The sequence below is a fragment of the Aquarana catesbeiana genome, linkage group LG10, assembly GCF_042186555.1.
Source record: "Aquarana catesbeiana isolate 2022-GZ linkage group LG10, ASM4218655v1, whole genome shotgun sequence".
Taxonomy (NCBI): Eukaryota; Metazoa; Chordata; class Amphibia; order Anura; family Ranidae; genus Aquarana; species Aquarana catesbeiana.
Window position 1 is genome coordinate 198,272,802 of NC_133333.1, and position 17,356 is coordinate 198,290,157.

At 42.1% G+C, this 17,356-nt stretch overlaps 1 protein-coding gene across 3 annotated transcripts in view; it reads right to left on the reverse strand.

The window, feature by feature from the left end:
- DRD2 (dopamine receptor D2) overlaps window positions 1-17,356 on the reverse strand; it is a 794,711-nt gene that overhangs the window by 134,204 nt on the left and 643,151 nt on the right. For all 3 annotated transcript variants that reach the window (XM_073603096.1, XM_073603094.1, XM_073603095.1), the window contains exon 4: window positions 15,324-15,460. In XM_073603096.1, coding sequence (XP_073459197.1) covers window positions 15,324-15,460 — 137 coding nt within the window. The remainder of the gene's footprint in view (window positions 1-15,323; window positions 15,461-17,356) is intronic.

The window sequence follows — 17,356 nt, forward strand, 5'->3', positions numbered from 1 at the left end:
ATTTTGGTTGGATGATCCAGTCCAAAACATGTTATGTTTGGGGGTTAGAAGGGTGTTACCTTTGATAATCTGCCCTGAGGCATATAGCCAAGGTAATTAAAAGTACTGAGAGCCTGAGAGACCAATATAGATTTGTATAGAAAACAGGAGAGTGAAAGGAGGAAAGGAAGGAAATAGAAGAGGCAGAGGGGATAGAAAGGGTGAAAGGGGTAGTTGATCTTCAGGAATTATGGGGGGGAAGTGCACAGGAGACCTCAAAGAGGGGGGGGACCGAAAGCCCCTCAGCTAAGGACCACTCCGGTGTGCCATCTATCACACATACAAAGGATGCCCTACTAATGTTGCCCAGGGTTCCCAAATAGTGTTACATTTATCAGTGGTATCTAGGATGGTGTTGGAAATTTTTTCTTGCAGCATGATCCACGTGATTTTTTGCTTGGCTAACCGAATGGACACTTTCGGTGATTTCCAGGCCCTGGTGATGGTCATTTTGGCCCCCACTAGAATAAACTGGATCAGCTTCTGTGTATGTTTAGAAATTTTTGGTATGGGACCATTCAGCAATGCAACAATTGGATCTTGTTGCAGAGTGCAACCGCATGTTCTACGGATAAGGGAGAAGATCTTGTTCCAATACATTCTGATTTTAGGGCATTCCCATAGTATGTGTAAAAGAGACCCCACATGACCGCATCCTCTAAAGCAAAGAGGTGACGTTAGCGGATAGATTTTGGCAAGACGTGACGGTACCAGATACCAGCGTGTGAGAACTTTCAGCCCTGCTTCGCTAATTGTAGTATTAACCATACCTTTAAAGGAGCGGACAAAATTAATATGCCACTTATCCAGGTCCCAGCTGAAGTCAAGATCTCGCTCCCAGCTTGTCATGTATGCTGCTTTTTCCGTGGGTTCCGCCAGGGATGAGTAGATGAGAGAGATACCCCCTTTGGTGTCCGAGGCTGAGGCACACCATTGTTCATAAGGCGTTACAAAGAGATGGTTTTCATTGTCCTTCCATACCCGATTTAAAAAATGAAAGAGTTGAAGGAATCTAAATTTTTCGGTTGGGGGCATTTCGAGTTTGGAGGTACAGTATGCTAGAGTGAGGGGACCATTGGAGTTGAAGAATTGACCAATTCTATAAAGGCCTTTGTCCAGCCACCATTTAAAGGCCCGAATCTCCAGGTCAGGAGGAAAATTATGATTTCTGAAGATATGTGCCAGGGGGTGCCATGTGGAGATGAGAGGTTTGAACTTATGAAGGGCATCACAAAGTTTCATTGAGTGAGATAATGTTGGTGCTAAAATAGGGGGGCGTTTTTTGGGGATATTCCAAAGCAGAAAGTCTAAGGTGAAACTCACGCTCCATGCTCACCCAATCTGGTTTGGGTCCTTTCATATAAATAGTTGAGAATTGGCTCAATTGTGCTGCCTGATAATACCACCACAGATTTGGGACCCCTAGTCCTCCCTTTTTTCTGGGCCTAAAAAGCACCTCTTTAGAAAACCTGTGGCCTTTTTTATCCCAAATAAAACGGATTATGGCAGATTGTAGGCGTTGAATGTGCGATTTGGGGACTGGAATGGGTAAGGAACGAAAGAGATATAGTAGCCTAGGTAGGAGTGTCATTTTAACTGCGTTCACTTTACCCAACCACGAGAGCTTATATAGCGACCATTGGGTCAGGTCGTCCGTGAGCTTTTTGATCATGGGGGGAAAATTATATTTATAGAGAGTATCTATGCCAGAAGTAAGGTTAATGCCAAGATAAGGGATAGATGTGGAATTGTGAAGATTTCTGTGACAGAAATAATTCTGTGTCAGATTCATCTGAGGAGATTTGCTGTGTCATTTTTGTCTTTCTCCTGCGCTCTGAGGTGATTGTGCCTGAGGCTGAGGAGACTGAGGGGACTGGCACCAATTTCATTACAGTCTTAGCCTGTGCGCCTCTGCTGGGGGCATTTTTATATTTATTCCGGGCTCCCCCAAGTACCATTATGTTCTCAAAATCTTCTCTCACCTCTCAGGAGTATAATGAATCATTTTTTGTAATGAAAACATCGGCAGGCTGCCTTTATACAGCATTTTTTCCTACTCAGGGAGTGGAGCTCTAGCAGGACATGTTCGCTGCGCTAGACTCCACGCATGCGCCCTCTTTTTTTTTTCATTTTCCAATTATAAACCCAATCACTAACATCTCACGTGAGCTTTAACATGCTACTGTAATTTTAAAAGTAATTTTCAATGTTTTAAATGGGAAACTTTCATTAAAATCGTACCTGGTGATTCTGCCATGAAGGTCTTTGTTCAGGTACTTCCTGTTATGGGCTGACAACTGTCTAGCAACTGTTCCCCAACATTATCACCCTGTTACATGATCTCCCAATGCAGACTCTAAACATCTATACTGAAACAATTGCACAGACATATAATATTGGTGCCACCAGCAGGAAACCTGTCCTGAGCAATAACAAATAGTAGCTGCTGGAGAGCATGCATGTAGACATGAAGTGGCTGCAAAGAGGCTGCAGAAGATTACAAGTGCTGAAATACAACAAAGGATAAACAAAGATGGGAACAGTACTGTACTGACAATAAGTGATTTAGCAAGCAAAATATTAGGGAAGTAAACAAGTGGCTGAAGAGCTGGTGTAGTAAGGAGGGGTTTGGGTTCCTGGAGGACTGGGCCGACTTCTCAGTCGATACCAGTACTATAGAAGTGAGGGACTGCACCTAAATGAGAAGGGTGCAAATCAGCTGGGAATGAAGATGGCCAAAAAGTTAGAGGGGTTTTTAAACTAGGCGATGGGGGGGAGGGTCCAGAGGTAGAGATAGTCAGCGCAGAACATATTCCAGAGGGTAGTATTGGGGGCATTAGTGATAGGTTGACCAAAGCATATAAACCCAAGGTAAGTATAGTAGCAAGTCCTAGTTGCAATCTCGGAACACCTAATAAGAGGATAATATGCCACCGGTCTAAACTCAGTGGCATGTTCACCAATGCCAGGAGCCTGGCGGACAAGATGGGTGAACTAGAGATACTGTTGTACGAAGAGGATTTGGATTTTGTGGGAATCTCAGAGACCTGGTTCAACAGCTTTCATGATTGGCTGGCAAACATTCAAGGGTATACCCTTTATCGCAAGGATAGAGAGGGTAAAAAAGGGGGAGGGGTATGCCTATATATCAAGAATAATGTACAAGTGAATGTGAGAGATGACATCACTAAGGGAGCTAGGGAGGAGATGGAATCCTTATGGCTAGAGCTCCAAAGGGATGAAGCTAAGGGGAAAACAATACTGGGAGTATGCTATAGGCCCCCTAACCTGAGGGAGGAAGGGGAGACAGATCTCCTATCACAATTTGGATTAGCAGCAAGGATGGGAAGCGTTATCATAATGGGGGATTTTAACTATCCAGACATAGACTGAGCGGAGGGAACTGCACATTCATCTAAGGCTCGCCAGTTCCTAAATGTCTTACAGGACAATTTTATGGGTCAGATGGTACACGCACCAACTAGAAATAAAGTGTTACTGGATCTACTGATTACCAACAATACAGACCTGATCACGGATGTGGATATACAGGGCAATTTAGGTAACAGCGATCACAGGTCAATTGGCTTCAGTATAAATCACACAAATAGGAAACATAAGGGGAATACAAAGACACTGAATTTCAAAAGAGCCAACTTCCCTAAACTACGAGCCTTGCTAGAAGGCATAAATTGGGATTGAATCTTAGGAACAAAGAACGCGGAGGAGAGATGGGTTTGCTTTAAGTGCATATTAAATAAGTGCATTAGCCAATGCATCCCATTGGGTAATAAATTTAAAAGAGTGAACAAAAGTCCTGGATGGCTTAACTCCAATGTAAAAATGCATATAAAAGCAAAGGAGAAGGCCTTAAAAAAATACAAGGTTGAGGGATCATCATCAGCATTCACACTTTATAAAGAATGCAACAAGAAATGTAAGGGTGCAATAAGGACGGCTAAGATAGAACATGAAAGACACATAGCAGAGCAGAGCAAAAAAGATCTCAAGAAATTCTTTAACCTCCCTGGCGGGATGATTATTTCAGATTTTTGATGCTAAAAGCGGTACAATTATTTTGCATGGAAATTTGGTGTTTTATATTGTAGGCCTGTAATTCTTAGGAATAACTCACTTAAATCTGTCCAAACAAGAGTCTAGTAGACATCCCGGGTATGATAAAGTTTGAAAAACAAAATCATAAATTATAACATAATAAATAACTATAAATAATTATAGCAAATAATAATATAATAAAAATTATTCAATAATGTAATCAAATCAAAACACTGAAATTTGCTCAGTTGCAGAATTGTCACTGTCATTACTTTCAGTGTTTGATGACGGATTTCCCCACAAATCACTATCGCTCAATTCTGCAAGTGGTTCTAATTTATTATCGCTGTTTTCTAGCTGGTCTAAAAGCACTTTTGACGTAAACGGACACTTAACCTCCCTGGCAGTATTCCCGAATCTGGCTCGGGATTACCGCTTTTGGTTCTGAAATTCCACCCCGAGCCAGACTCGGGAATACTGCCAGGGAGGTTAAGTATGTAAACAGTAAAAAAGGGAGGACAAATCATATTGGCCCCATAAAGAATGAGGAAGGACATCCGGTTACAAAGGATGGGGAGATGGCGAAGGTATTGAATTTATTCTTCTCCTCAGTCTTCACGAGGGAATAGGGGGGCTTCACAAAACTTCAGTGTTTATCCTCATGACACATCACAGGAAGCACCTCCATGGTTAACGGAGGACAGAATTTAAATTAGACTTGGGAAACTTAACATTAATAAATCACCGGGGCCAGATGGCTTGTACCTGAGGGTACTTAGAGAACTCAGTCATGTAATTGCCAGACCCTTGTTCCTAATTTTTACTGATAGTCTTCTGACTGGAATGGTACCAGCTGATTGGAGAAAAGCCAATGTAGCACCAATATTTAAAAAGGGCCCAAAATACATCCCTGGGAATTACAGACCAGTCAGCCTAACATCAATAGTATGTAAACTCTTGGAGGGGATGATAAGGGACTAGGGATGAGCTTCGAGTTCGAGTCGAACTCATGTTTGACTCGAACATCGGCTGTTCGCCAGTTCGCCGAACAGCGAACTATTTGGGGTGTTCGCGGCAAATTCGAATGCCACAGAACACCCTTTAAAGTCTATGGGAGAAATCAAAAGTGCTAATTTTAAAGGCTTATATTCATGGTATTGTCATAAAAAGTGTTTGGGGACCTGGGTCCTGCCCCAGGGGACATGGATCAATGCAAAAAAAGTTTTAAAAACGTCAGTTTTTTCGGGAGCAGTGATTTTAATAATGCTTAAAATGAAACAATAAAAGTGTAATATCCCTTTAAATTTTGTACCTGGGGGTGTCTATAGTATGCCTGTAAAGGGGTGCATTTTTCCCATGTTTAGAACAGTCTGACAGCAAAATGACATTTCAAAGGAAAAAAAGTCATTTAAAACTACTCGCGGCTATTAATGAATTGCCAGTCCGACAATACACATAAAAGTTCATTGATAAAAACAGCATGGGAATTCCCCACAGGGAAAACCCCAACCAAAATTTAAAAAAAAAATGACGTGGGGGGTCCCCCTAAATTCCATACCAGGCCCTTCAGGTCTGGTATGGATATTAAGGGGAACCCCGGCCAAAATTTAAAAAAAATGGCTTGGGGCCCCCCTCAAAATCTATACTGGTATGGATTTTAAGGGAAACCCCGCACCAAAATAAAAAAAAATGGTGTGGTGTCCCCGCAAAAATCCATACCAGACCCTTATCCGAGCACGCAACCTGGCAGGCCACAGGAAAAGAGGGGGGACAAGAGAGCGGCCCCCCTCCTGAACCGTACCAGGCCACACGTCCTCAACATTGGGAGGGTGCTTTGGGGTAGCCCCCCAAAACACCTTGTCCCCAAGTTGATGAGGACAAGGGCCTCATCCCCACAACCCTTGCCCAGTGGTTGTGGGGGTCTGCGGGTGGGGGGCTTATCGGAATCTGGAAGCCCCCTTTAACAAGGGGACCCCCAGATTTCGGCCCTCCCCCCTGTGTGAAATGGTAAGGGGGTACTTACCCCTACCATTTCACAAAAAAACTGTCAAAAATGTTAAAAATTACAAGAGACAGTTTTTGTCAATTCCTTTATTGAAATGCTTCTTCTTTCTTCTATCTCCTTTCTTCTTTCTTCTTTCTTCTATCTTCCTTCGGTTTCTTCCTCCATCTTCTTCTTCTTCTGGTTCTTCTGATTCTTCTGGTTCTTCCTCCGGTGTTCTCGGAGGCATCTTCCTCTGCGGCGTTGGCGTCTTCTTCCCTTCTTCTCCTCGGCCCGCTCCGCATCCATGATGGCATGGAGGGAGGCTCCCGCTGTGTGACGCTTCTCTCTTCATCTTTTCCTCTTCATCTTCTTCTCTTCATCTTCTTGTCTTCATCTTCTTTTCGGGCCGCTCCGCATCCATGATGGCATGAAGGGAGGCTCCCGCTGTATGACGCTTCTCCTCTTCTGACGGTTCTTAAATAATGGGGGGGCGGAGCCACCCGGTGACCCCCCTCTGATGCACGGGGACTTGATGGGGACTTCTCTGTGGCATTCCCCGTGACGTCAGAAGGGGGTGGGGTTACGTAATGGGAGAAGCGTCACACAGCAGGAGCCTCCCTCCATGCCATCATGGATTCGGAGCGGCCCAAAAAGAAGGTGATGACAAGAAGATGAAGAGAAGAAGATGAAGAGAAAAAGATGAAGAGAAAAAGATGAAGAGAGAAGCGTCACACAGCGGGAGTCTCCCTCCATGCCATCATGGATGCAGAGCGGCCCGAGGAGAAGAAGGGAAGAAGACACCGCGGAGGAAGATGCCGGATGAGAACACCAGAGGAAGAACCAGAAGAACAAGAAGATGGATGAAGAAACTGAAGGAAGATAGATGAAAGAAAAAAGAAAATAGAAGAAAGAAGAAGCATTTAAATAAAGGAATTGTCAAAAACTGTCTCTTGTCATTTTTAAAATTTTTTACAGTTTTTTTGTGAAATGGTAGGGGTACTTTTGTACCCCCTTACCATTTCACACAGGGGGGAGGACCAGGATCTGGGGATCCCCTTGTTAAAGGGGGCTTCCAGATTCTGATAAGCCCCCCCCCGCAGACCCCCACAACCACCGGCCAAGGGTTGTGGGGATGAGGCCCTTGTCCTCATCAACATGGGGACAAGGTGTTTTGAGGGCTACCCCAAAGCACCCTCCCAATGTTGAGGGCATGTGGCCTGGTACAGTTCAGGAGGGGGGTGCCGCTCTCTCGTCCCCCCCTCTTTTCCTGCGGCTTGCCAGGTTGCGTGCTCAGATAAGGGTCTGGTATTGATTTTTAGGGGGACCCACGCCATTTTTTTTTTATTTTGGCGTGGGGTTCCCCTTAAAATCCATACCAGACCTGAAGGGTCTGGTATAGATTTTGAGGGGGACCCCACGCCATTTTTTTTTTAAATTTTTGCCGGGGTTCCCCTTAATATCCATACCAGACCTGAAGGGCCTGGTATGGAATTTAGGGGGACCCCCTACGTCATTTTTTTTTTTAATTTGGTTTGGGGTTCCCCTGTGGGGAATTCCCATGCCATTTTTATCAATGAACTTTTATGTGTATTGTCGGACCGACAATTCATTAATAGCCACGGGTAGTTTTAAATGACTTTTTTTCCTTTGAAATGTCATTTTGCTGTCAGACTGTTCTAAACACGGGAAACATGTGCCCCTTTACAGGCTTACTATAGACACCCCCCAGGTACTAAATTTAAAAGGAAATTACACTTTTATTGTTTCACTTTAAGCATTATTAAAATTACTACTCCCGAAAAAACTGCCTTTTTTAAAACTTTTTTTGCATTGATCCATGTCCCCTGGGGCAGGACCCAGGTCCCCAAACACTTTTTATGACAATAACTTGCATATAAGCCTTTAAAATGAGCACTTTTGATTATTCATGTTCGTGTCCTATAGACTTTAACGGTGTTCGCACGTTCAAACAAATTTTTTGCCTGTTCGCAAGTTCTGGTGCGAACCAAACAGGGGGGTGTTCGGCTCATCCCTATAAGGGACTATATACAAGATTTTATGTAATGAAGTAAGTATTAGTAAGTATTCGTAATGAAACGGTATCATTAGCAGTAATCAGCATGGATTCATGAAGAATCGTTCTTGCCAAACCAATCTATTAACCTTCTATGAGGAAGTGAGTTGCCATCTAGATAAAGGATGGCCCGTAGATGTGGTGTATCTGAATTTTGCAAAAACATTTCACACAGTTCCCCATAAACGTTTACAGTACAAAATAAGGTCTGTTGGCATGGACCACAGGGTGAGTACATGGATTGAAAACTGGCTACAAGGTTGAGTTCAGAGGGTGGTGATAAATGGGGAGTACTCGGAATGGTCATGGCTGGGTAGCGGGGTCTCCAGAGTTCTGTGCTGGGACCAATCCTGTTTAATTTGTGCATAAACGACCTGAAGGATGGGGTAAACAGTTCAATCTCTGTATTTGCGGAAGATACTAAGCTAAGCAGGGCAACAACTTCTCCGCAGGATGTGGAAACCTTGCAAAAAGATCTGAACAAATTAATGGGGTGGGCAACTACATGGCAAATGAGGTTCAATGTAGAAAAATGTAAAATAATGCATTTGGGTGGCAAAAATATGAACGCAATCTATACACGGGGGGAGAACCTCTGGGGGAATCTAGGATGGAAAAGGACCTGGGGTCCTAGTAGATGATAGGCTCAGCAATGGCATGCAATGCCAAGCTGCTGCTAACAAAACAAATAGAATATTGGCATGCATTAAAAAGGGGATCAACTCCAGAGATAAAACGATAATTCTCCCACTCCACAAGACTCTGGTCCGGCCGCACCTAGAGTATGCTGTCCAGTTCTGGGCACCAGTCCTCTTGGAAGGATGTACTGGAAATGGAGCGAATACAAAGAAGGGCAAAGCTAATAAAAGGTCTGGAGGATATTAGTTATGAGGAAAGGTTGCGAGCACTGAACTTATTCTCTCTGGAGAAGAGACGCTTGAGAGGGGATATGATTTCAATATACAAATACCATACTGGTGACCACACACTAGGGATAAAACTTTTTTGCAGAAGGGAGTTTAACAAGACTCGTGGACACTCATTAAAATTAGAAGAAAAGAGGTTTAACCTTAAACTATGTAGAGGGTTATTAGAGCGGCAAGGATGTGGAATTCCCTTCCACAAGCGGTAGTCTCAGTGAGGGGCATCGATAGTTTCAAGAAACTATTAGATAAGCACCTGAACAACCACAACATACAGGGATATACAATGTAATACTGACATATAATCACACACATGGGTTGGACTTGATGGACTTTTTCAACCTCACCTACTATGTAACTATGTAACTAAGAATTATTTGCAATTTACGTCTTGAAACAAAGAGAAAAAAAAGAATAATGGCAGTATTACCTCATACTGTAGTGTATATGTTTATGTCATTGCATTGATTTGCCTGCAGACTAGGCCAAACAGCTAAAATGTACACTCAAAAAACTTTTTATGCATGCACAGGATTGAAAGGTGTTAACTGTTATTATACTGTACATACAACCGGTTTACTAAAGGATCAGTTTTTTTTATTTTAGTGTATTAAGACGTGCATGTAAAATAACTGGGTGGCCCTTAATAAAGCAACCGCATGATAACATGCTGCATTAACACAATGCAAAGTCTGATAAAGGATGGAGCCATGCAAGTCATTTCTTTATGTCCCATGAGCCAGATGCACATCTAGACCCACTGATGTATTGTTCAAATGTAACCTTATAGTAAAGAGCCATTTATTCCAAACTGTATACAGCTGTTTCAGGCTTGTTGGCCATCATCAGTGCAGTGTATGGAAATCATGACTTCTAGGGAGTAGGGCTTAGGACCCAACAAAACAATATAACTATACAGGTTATGGTAGGAAGGGACTAAAGGAATCAAAAAGCCCTCTAAATGAATCAGTGTACAGCACAGTGAAGACGTCTTAGAAGAGAAGGTATTCACATGTATATATCCCAAAAATAGGAAGATTTTCCCTTATTTCAGCACAGGGGGTGGAGCCATGCAAATTATTCCTTTATGCCCCAGCAGCCAAATACACATCCAGAAATTCTGGTGTATAGTGAGCCATTTATTCCAAACTGCATACAGCTGTTTTAGGCTTTTTGGCCATTGTCAGTGGAGTGCATGGAAACCTGTATTTTTGAAGACATGTAATGCCAGATTTTCCGACAAAAAATGTGTGATAGGACCTTGTTGTCGGAAATTCCGACCATGTGTGGGCTCCATCACACATTTTCCATCGGAAGTTCCGACACACAAAGTTTGAGAGCTTGCTATAAAATTTTCCAACAACAAAATTCATAGTCGGAAATTCCGATCGTGTGTACACAAATCCGATGCACAAAGTGCCATGCATGCTCAGAATAAATTAAGAGATGAAAGCTATTGGCTACTGCCCCGTTTATAGTCCCGACGTACATGTTTTACGTCACCGCATTTAGAACAATCGGATTTTCTGACAACTTTGTGTGACCGTGTGTAAGCAAGACAAGTTTAAGCCAATATCCGTCAGAAAAAATCCATGGATTTTGTTGTCGGAATGTCCGATCAATGTCCGACCGTGTGTACAGGGCATAACAATGCAAAAAAAAAATACTGTTCTGTGGGAAACATAATTATTAACATGGCGTAGCCTCCCTGGTGGTATGATTATGTCAGATTTTTGCGTCTCAAAGCGGTACAATTATTTTGCATAGAAATTTGGCATTTTATATTGTAGGCCTGTAAATCTTAGAAATAACACACTTAAATCTGTCCAAACAGGAGTCTAGTAGATATCCCGGGTATGATACAGTTTGAAACACAAAATCATAAATTATAATATTATAAATAAATATAAAAATGAATAATATAATAATAATAAAATTAATTTCCCTACGATTCACTATCGCTCAACACTGCAAGTGTTCTAATCTACCATCGCTGTTTTCTATCTGGTGTAAAACCACTTTTGACATAAAGGGACACTTTTTGGTTGCTATAGACAATCTCCAGTTTCTAGGCAGATAGAACAGTATATATTATATAAAACTGCATGCAGGGCACTGGACAAAGCACTAGGGACAAAAGGGATGTGAAATCATTTCATACAGTAATGTAATCTGTAAGATTACACTGTACTGTATGTATTATTATTTTTCAATTTTTTTAATTTGCCACCGGGCTCCGCCCCATGTGTCGTGGCGCTCACAGGGAACGGAGCCAGGCACACAGAGACATTGGGCAGAGGATGGATCCCACGGACACAGAAGGGGGGCATCGCAGGATCCTGGGGACAAGGTTAGTATACCGCACCAGGATCCTGCAATGCAATCCCGAGTGTGGCTCGGGGTTACCACTAATGATACTGAAATTTAACCCTGAGCCACACTCGGGAAAACCACAAGGGAGGTTAAAGGTCAATGTTAAAAAGATATAAATCATTTAAATAACATGCTTGGGGGGTGTCTTATTTCTATATGCGAAGTAGGACACCTGTAGGGTGTACTTCATAAAAAGTGTCTTTTAACCACTTCCCGCCTGCCCTATAGCGGATTGACGTCCGGGAAGTGGTTCTGTTATCCTGACTGGACATCATATGACGTCCAGCAGGATAACATGCCGCAGCGCGCCCCCGGGGGCGCGCATCGCGACGATCGGTGGAGCGGTGTGTCAGTCTGACACACCGCTACACTGATCTTGGTAAAAAGCCTCCGGCGGAGGCTCTTTACTACGTGATCAGCCGTGTCCAATCACGGCTGATCACGCTGTCAATAGGAAGAGCCGTTGATCGGCTCTTCCTCACTCGCGTCTGACAGACGCGATTAGAGGAGAGCCGATCGGCGGCTCTCCTGGCAGGGGGGGTCTGCGCTGATTGTTTATCAGCGCAGCCCCCCCGCAGATCACCACACTGGACCACCAGGGATTGCCACTAGGACCACCAGGGAAGGGGCAACATGTGGATGGCCAGGTATGTACCCCATGGCCATCCACATGTGCCCAGTGTGCCAAATCTGTGCCAATCAGTGCCCACAAATGGGCACTGATTGGCACCATTATGTTGCAGTGATGCCCAGCAATGCCACCCTTAGGGGCATCACTGCAAACAAGCAGTGCCATCAGTGCCACCCATCAGTGTCCATTCATGCCACCTGTCAGTGCCCATCCGTGCCCATCAGTGCCCATCTATCAGTGCCCATCCATGCCCATCTGTGCCAACTATCAGTGCCACCCATAAGTTACCATCAATGCCACCTATGAGTGCCCATCAATGCCACCTATGAGTGCCCATCAGTGCCGCCTATAAGTGCCCATCTGTGCCACCTATGAGTGCCCATCAGTGCCGCATACCAGTGCCACCTATCAGTGCCCATCAGTGCCGCCTATCAGTGCCCATCAGTGCCGCCTATCAGTGCCCATCATCAGTGCCCGTCAGTGCCACCTCATCAGTGCCACCTCATTGGTGCCACCTCATCGGTGCCCATCAGTGCCGCCGTATCAGTGCCCATCAGTGCCCGTCAGTGCAGCCATATCAGTGCCCGTCATTGAAGAAGAAAACGTACTTATTTACAAAAATGTTTTAACAGAAACAAAGAAAAACTTGTTTTTTTTTCAAAATTTTTGGTCTTTTTTTATTTGTTGCGCAAAAAATAAAAACCGCAGAGGTGATCAAATACCACCAAAAGAAAGCTCTATTTGTGGGAACAAAATGATAAAAAATTTGTTTGGGTACAGTGTAGCATGACCGCGCAATTGTCATTCAAATTGCGACAGCGCTGAAAGCTGAAAATTGGTCTGGGCGGGAAGGTGTCTAAGTGCCTGGTATTGAAGTGGTTAAACAAAAAAAACCCTATCATTGCTAAATAAGAGTTACTTCCCTGCCGGCTTCTGCTTCTAAACAAAGTAGCCAGGGGATCCCATTTGACTACATATAAATATGACCATGTGTGATCAATGGCATTATCCAGCATCTGTAGCCAGCTTATTAACATTCATCAACCAGATGGAGAACTATTATTTGTGGCGGGAGTATGATGGGAGAAGGTCACTGTGGCACTGAACGTCATGTCTGCAGGTCATTGGGGCATCATTATCCGTGACTGACAATGGGTCTGCAATGATGGACAATACAATAGAGTTTGGATTTACATTAGTGGACATTGTTATTTGGCAATGTTTTTAATAGAGGGCTTTTTTCACGGTTTCTGTGTGTTTATTTACTATTTTTTTATTTTTTTTTATGAATAGGTAACAAGGGGTACATTGTACACCTTACTCATTAATGTTGGTGGGGGGGTGATATCTGGGAAGCTTCCAAATTCTAATAACCCCCATTTTCCCACTGATCCTATAGCCATGGGGCCAGAGATGTGGGCCCCCTGGCACAGTACCCTTCTAATGTTGAAGACATGAAGACATGCGACTGCTTTTTCCTTGCCAACCAAATTGCATGCCTGGATAAGAGTATGGTATGGATATGGGCAGCTCCATGGCTTTCTTTGTTTGTTTTTATTTTTGCTTTTTATGTGTGGAATCTCCTTCAAAATTTTTTACCAGTCTCTTATCAATGATGCCCAATTTTTTGTTTGTTTTTTGGCCTAGAATCCCCCTAAAAATTTATAACAGTCCCACAAAAATTATGTGGGGTTATTGTTTTCCTTAGGGTCATGTGGCCTTAGTATCGTTCATGAATGGTTGTGGCTATATGATCACTGCCCTTCCTCTTTCTTGGTTACCCAGGCTGTATGTCTGCATAAAGATCTGGTATGGATTTTGACCCCACAACATTTTTTTGTTAGGTATCCTCTTCAAAATCTATAAAAGAATAGTCTGATATAAGTTTTGAAAGTGACCACGTGCAGAAACAAAAAAAATGGCATGGGTCCCTCAAAATCCATACCAGACTCTTATCTAGGCTTAAATCGGAATTCCGCAGGAAAAAAATAAAATAAAAGTCAGCAGCTACAAATACTGCAGCTGCTGACTTTGAAAATAAGGACATTTACCTGTCCAGGGCGCCCGCAATGTCCTCACCCAAAGTCGACCCATCCCTCGGCTCCAGGTGCAAGCGCCAGGATCTTCAGTAAGGAAATCAGAAAGCGAAGCCTTGAGGCTTCACAGCCTGGTTTCCTACTGCACATGCCCAAGTCATGCTGGTCACACAGGTCCCAGAAGACAGCGGGGGGGACAGAGGAGGGGCCAGACATGCAGTAGTTCGCCACGGATTCTGTGGCGCTTTTTCACCGGAAGTGGGAGCAAATACCTGTATTAGACAGGTACCTGCTCCTCCCTGAAAGGTGCCAAATGTGACACCGGAGGGGGGAAGGAACCAAAACAGTGGATGTTCCATTTCTGGGTGGAACTCCGGTTTAACCTGGCTGATAAAAAAGGGAGGGGCAATTATTCTGTACCATACCAGGTCACATATTGTTTACAATTCAAGCCAGTGGTGGGCAAAAGCTGTCATTTTGTTGTGTTAGAAATTCCATTATGAAATAAATTCCTCCTGGCTGCAATCAGAGCATTGGGTGGGTGAACTGGCCAAATCTAGACATTTGGATCACCTGTTTAGTGAACTGCAAACATTTTGGATTTGGATGGCTCATGCTTGACCCAAACCCAAGACACATTCAAAATGCTGAGGTGGGATAAAAGAAATGAAAAAACCCTGAATCAGGACACAGAACAGAAGGTATTCACATGTCCTGAAAATAGGAGGAACATTCCTTATTTCAGGACAATATACAGAGCCATGCAAATCATTCCTTTATACTCCATTAGTCAAATGTACAGAACCACTGGTCTATTATGCAAATGTAGCCTAATAGTAGAAAACCATTTATTCAATTATAGTTATTAAAAATAGTATGTAGTAAACATCCTAAAAGTGCTATTTTAAAAAATATATTTGTCCATTTGTCTGCTCACAGTAAAAAAATAATACATATAGGGTATTTATTAAAACAATCTACCAAATAAAAGATTGACATATAATGAAAAAAACATAGTTAACAATTATTTTGGTTCAAAAGTAAGTTAGAGAGATTTTCAACTGTACCAACACAAACCAAAACTGTGATATTTAATTACGTCACCAGAATTTCTATCTCCCATGGACATTAAGCAGGTAATGACATCAGGTCATCAAAAGAGATTCTGACCCCATAATATTAGGACTGTTTAAACTGCAATAAATACCTGTGTTATTGAGTCCAAATAAGAGGGGGCAAGAGATTGCAAATGAAAGGACCCAAACCACTGCAATCATTACAGTCACTCTTCGCTTGGAACTGTAGCGAGTATTGTATAGCATCGGCATTGCCACTGCTGTATACCTGAAACAAGTAGACATTATAAACAATTCATGTACAAAGCAATTGCAAAAAAAGTGAACATGTTTTACAGACATTAATCCTTTCTCTGTACTTAATACGTTGTTATAAGTGGTGTAGTTAGACTTTTTTTCCGGGAACTGTACCAACTAGGGATAGATAGATCAGTTAAATTTATTTTGCAGCAATTTCACTGTCAATTTCTGTGAAAATAGTCTCCAATTTTGCCAAATTTTCTGCATCGACAAGCTTTGCTTTAAAAATATATATTAACTAAAACCTTCACATATTGTTTTTCAAAGCAGTTTCCCTTTTTTTTCTGTGTCTTTTATTGTCATTTGATTTTTTTCCGAGAAAAAAAATACACAGTACTTCAATAAAAGTTTTTGTGCCCGGTGTTCAACTTTAACCAATTATAAGCATTTTTTTAAGCTCTCATTAAAAAATGCAGTAAAAGAGTATATTTGTATTATCATTTATTTTTATTGAACAATGCCATAAACAAGACGTAGGCCACAATTGAAAAGGGCATATACATACAATTTGGGTGAAATGTGCAGTGCTTATGTGATCATATAAACCATAACAAATAATATGAGTACAAAAAACGTGAATAATAAATGATGTGCTCAAAAATACTCCAAGCAGTCCTCTATTATGACATGTGATGTCTATAAACAGAGGAACTTGGACGTGTGATGTCCAAAAAAAAATCAGTGACAAGCTTCAATCATGTGTGATGATAATCCTCAATCACATGTGGATATAATATAGTGACAGTCTTTAACTTCAAATATGTATGATGTAATAACAGTTGATAGTAAATCCACCACCAAAGACACCAGAAGCTGCTTACCAGAGGGATTGATCTCAAATAGGTGTACACCTAGTGAGTCAATCAAGCTTTGTGGTATAATATACCAAGGGGATCAGATGCTCTTTCTAGATATGACCACCTCCGAACAGTTGTAAGGTATGGATGGACTCAGTAGATATAGGCAGTCAGCCCCACCATTAAAAGAAAGAGGAAGGCATATAGCATAACTCCATATGGAAATATTAATACATGAAAAGCAAAGGACCCCATCTGGGTACCCCAGATGATGACTTCTAAGTCGAAACGCAGTAGGAGGATATGCTGAGACCACTGTCTTCTTTTATACAAGCGCTTGATTTTACTGCTAAACACGTGAGTGTATTTCCTTTGCTTTTCATGTATTAAAATTTCCATACGGAGTTACACTATATGCCTTCCACTTTCTTTTAATGGTTGGGCTGACTGCCTATATCTACTGAGTCCATCCATACCTTACACCTGTTTGGAGGTCCATCTAGAGGTCATATCTGGATAGAGCATCTGATCCCCTTGGTATATTATACCACAAAGCTTTATTGACCCATTGGTGTACACCTATTTGAGTTCAATCCCTCTGGTAAGCAGCTTCTGGTGTCTTTGGTGGTGGATTTACTATCAACTGTTATTATAACATACATATTTGAAGTTAACATGTGGTTGAGGATTATCACCACACATGATTGAAGCTTGTCACTGACTTTTTTTTGGACATCACACGTCCAAGTTCCTCTGTTTATAGACACATGTAATAATAGAGGACTGCTTGGAGTATTTTTGAGCACATCATTTATTATTCACGTTTTTTGTACTCATATTATTTGTTATGGTTTATATGATCACATAAGCGCTGCACATTTCACCCAATTTGTCATTTTTGCAACTTTATCCACTGCTATGCTGGCTGCTTTAGTTTTTTTTTTTTTTCAATTTTTGTTTGATTTCTTTTATAAACAGCGTGGTATATATTTGTTTATAATTTACAGTACATATACATACAATCACGTAATAACAAAGGTACAAATGGGAAACAAAGAATAATGATT